General features: G+C 46.7%; 1 protein-coding gene across 1 annotated transcript; it reads left to right on the top strand.

Moving 5' to 3' along the window:
• Nucleotides 1–6: 6 nt before the first annotated feature.
• On the top strand, nucleotides 7–3,382 carry AMER1 (APC membrane recruitment protein 1; the record flags this gene model as incomplete). The annotated part of the gene is given in 4 exon segments (XM_060183266.1): nucleotides 7–132; nucleotides 134–317; nucleotides 320–546; nucleotides 548–3,382. Coding segments are annotated over 4 exon segments (3,069 nt in total), but the record flags the coding sequence as incomplete, so codon positions are not given.
• Nucleotides 3,383–3,830: the final 448 nt, after the last annotated feature.

The following is a 3,830-nucleotide window of genomic DNA, read 5'->3' on the forward strand; positions in this document are numbered from 1 at the left end:
TATTTTTGCCTCATTCACCCTGCCAACTTCCCAATTCCCCAGAGCGAGCATGGTATTTTAGAGGCAGATTCTAGAAACAAGTTGTCTCTAGCTGTATCTACAGAGAAATCTGGAACTGAAAAGAGTAATTCTTGTACCCAAGCCAAAAAAAGGCCTGAAAGGTTTTTTTAGCAGTATTCGTCGTCACCGGAAAAGCAAGGTCTCTGGCACTGAGGCAAAATGAACCAAGAGCTAAGAAGTCTGAGGGAGCCAGAGTCCAGGACTCCATGAAGATATTACCTCAGCCTTTTTGCCCAAAGCAGATGAGACTCACCAACCTTTCAAAAAAGAAATACTAAGCCCCCAAATGTCTCTGGATCAAAAATTTCTTTAGCAACAGAGCCTTCTTCAGCAGCCTCTGAGAAGGTGGTCTGTAAAGATTCAGAAAAATCTCTGGAGAATTGTGTCTCAGCATCTCAGCAATCCAAGCCTGTCCTTAAATCCAGTGGCCCAGAGGAACTACATAGCCCAGAAACTGGGGAGAATGTGGGGGCAGGAGAGGAAAATCTATCCAAGTAGCCCTGTGAGGGACCAGCTGAGCCTATTATTTGGGGATGTAACATCCCTCAAAAGCTTTGACTCACTGACTGGTTGTGGTGACATCATAGCAGAACAGGACATGGACAGTATGACAGACAGCATGGCTTCTGGAGGCCAGAGAGCCAATCGAGATGGGACCAAACGAAGTTCTTGTTTGGTGACTTACCAAGGAGGTGGGGAGGAGATGGCCTTACCAGATGATGAGGAAGAAGAAGAGGAGGAGATCGAATTAGAAGAAGAGGAGGAAGAAGAGGAGGAGGCCAAAGAGGAAGAAGATAATGACTTAGCATATCTGTGGACAAATGCCCTGATATACCCAAGACCCCATTTGAATCTGGGCTACCACTCTACTACATTCTCGGGCCACCATCATGGCTATATGCTTCTTGACCCAGGTCAGTCTTGTCCTCTCTTAGCTGTTGGGAACCTTTTGACTCCTCAGAGTGACCAGCAAGAATCTGCCCCCAACAGTGATGAGGGTTATTATGATTCCACTACACCTGGATTTGAAGATGATTCTGGTGAGACCCTAGGACTTATCCACAAGGATTGTTTGCCCAGAGATAGCTACAGTGGAGATGCCCTCTATGAATTCTATGAGCCAGATGACAGTCTTGAGAACTCTCCACCTCGAGATGACTGTTTTTATGACCTTCATGGTCGCAACTCTGAGATATTTGATTCCTTCTGGAATTTTGAGCCATTTTCTTCATCTAGGCCACCTGGAGCAATGGAGACAGAGGAAGAACGGCTAGTGACTATACAGAAACAGTTATTATATTGGGAGCTTAGGCGAGAACAGCTTGAGGCCCAGCAGGCTTTGGAAGCACGTGTCAGAGAGGCTCACACCAATGAGGCCTATACCCAAGAAATTCATGCCAGGGACACCCATTCTCAAGGAATTCATACCCAAGATGCTCATGTCAGAAAGGCCCAAGTTGTAAGAACTTATTCCAGGGAAGTTTGTGCCAGAAAGACCTGTGTTCAAGAAATCTGTGCTAGGGAGGTCCCTGTTCAAGAGGCTCAAGTTCGAGAGATCCAAGCCCAGCAGGGTAAACCCATCATGGAGTATCAGATGAGGCCTGTAAATTCATCTGTAGTAAGCCAGATGGCAGGAGCATCAGACACTTCTCATATTACTCCCCGGGGAACCACCTCAGCTTTCCCTTCCACTGGGAGCAGTGAGCCAGACTGGAGGGATTTACGTCCTCTGGAGAAGCGTTATGAGGGAAACTGCTCTAAGAAAGATCAAAGTACCTGCCTGATGCAGCTTTTCCAGAGTGATTCCATGTTTGAGCCAGATATGCAAGAGGCAAATTTTGTAGGCTCCCCTAGGAAGGCCTACCCTACTTATTCACCCCCTGAAGATCCCGAGGAAGAGGAGGTGGAGAGGGAAGGGAATGCCACTGTGAGTTTCTCACAGGCCCTTGTCAAATTCACTAGCAATGGCAACATCTTCTCTAGCATGTCCTACAGCTCTGACTCTGAATCATCCTTCACTCAAAACCTTCCTGAGCTCCCTCCCATGGTAACTTTTGACATTGCTGATGTAGAACGAGATGGGGAAGGCAAGTGTGAGGAGAATCCTGAATTCCATAATGAAGAAGACCTTGCAGCTTCTTTGGAAGCTTTTGAGCTAGGGTATTACCAGAAACATTCCTTCAACAACCACCATAGCCAATTCTTCCAAGGTCTACCTTGGGGTATAAACAGTCTCCCTCGATACTTGGGGCTACCTGGTTTGCAGCCTCGACCTCCACCTGCTGTCATGGCTCTCAACAGGAGGAGCCGCTCCCTTGACACTGCGGAGACCCTTTCCAATCCCCACTTGACTCAGGGTCACATAGAATCTGATGAGATGCATGCTCAGCAAGAAGAATTAGATGAAGAGGAGGAAGAATGTGGTCGAGATAGTCCCCTGTCCCTCTATACGGAACCCCCAGGGGTCTATGACTGGCCTATCTGGGTTCCCTGTCCTCTCCCAGTGGGGTCAGGCTCTGCCTGGATAAATCCCAGCCAGTTTGATGGGCTTTCCACCCAGTCTCCACATAAGCAGGCTGTCTGTTGTGTCCCTCCTATGACTCTGTCACTGTTGCTGTCGGCATCAGTGCCAGAGCCAGAAGCACTTGGAAAATCTGGACCTCAGCTTGCTCGTCCTTCCCACCTACCACTGTCCATGGGCCCTTGTTTTAACCTCCAGTCACAGGCCTTCCAGAGTGAAAGTGCCAGGCCTCGAGATGTATTGTTGCCTGTTGATGATTCCAGTTGTTCATCTAGTGCTGAAGGCTTCAACTGCAGCCTTCTTCCCCAGTCTAAGCCCTTGAGCACCACACATGGCATGCCTCAGCTACCCAGGGTCCAGCCTAAGGCCCTGCTGCCTCATTCCATTTGCTATAGGTCTTCCAGCCTTAACCTGTCAAAGGAGAGGGCTGATCAAGGTGCTTCTCTCCCTATCACCTACTACTCCTCTACTTCTATGAATGGTAACCTGTCTGAATAGGCCTCAGTAGGTCTGGAATGGAGGCATAGGGCCTGAGCATGTGAATGGGAACCCAGGATTGGGAAGAGGGGTGGGGGGGTTTACTGTTAAACTTGAAAATATTTTTGGCCAAGGAAAACTTCTGTAAGTTTTTGTTTTTGCTTTCCTATATCCCACTTCTGGCACCTATGGCCATATTCAAATCAAGTATATTTGCCCTGACAAGTTTCTGTGTTTTGGTTTTTGCTTCTGGGGTTTCTTTTTATAATCCATGCAGGGTTTGGGATGCTATAATTCTATTACATTTGCTAAGTTTGTGTGTGTGTGTGTGTGTGTGTGTGTGTGTGTGTGTGTGTGTGTGTTCAAACATCCTTGACACAGGCCAAAATTATAGTATCCCCCGATAACTATTTTTAAGGTTTTTTTTTTAACTGGGGGGATTAATGGTTTACAGTTGACAGCAAATTACAGTCTGTACATGTTTAACATTTCTCAGTTTTCCATAGTCAGTAAGGTCCTTGTTATTCCAAAAGATATGGTAAATTGTCTTGCAAACAGATATTATTGACCCTCCAATTTGAGGTGACTTTGTGAACAAATTGCCACTTGGTCAGGTGATGTATGCACGTTTCTTTTTCACTGTTCCTCAGATTACAACCATGTTCCTCCATGCAAAGAATAGACCTTACTCTTAGAAGCTGCATCTCTGGGAGTACTGTAAGTCTGAGAATAACATCATTGCTCAAGGGACTCATATTTTTGCCTCCATCAT

This window comes from Erinaceus europaeus, chromosome X (assembly GCF_950295315.1).
Source record: "Erinaceus europaeus chromosome X, mEriEur2.1, whole genome shotgun sequence".
Classification (NCBI taxonomy): domain Eukaryota; kingdom Metazoa; phylum Chordata; class Mammalia; order Eulipotyphla; family Erinaceidae; genus Erinaceus; species Erinaceus europaeus.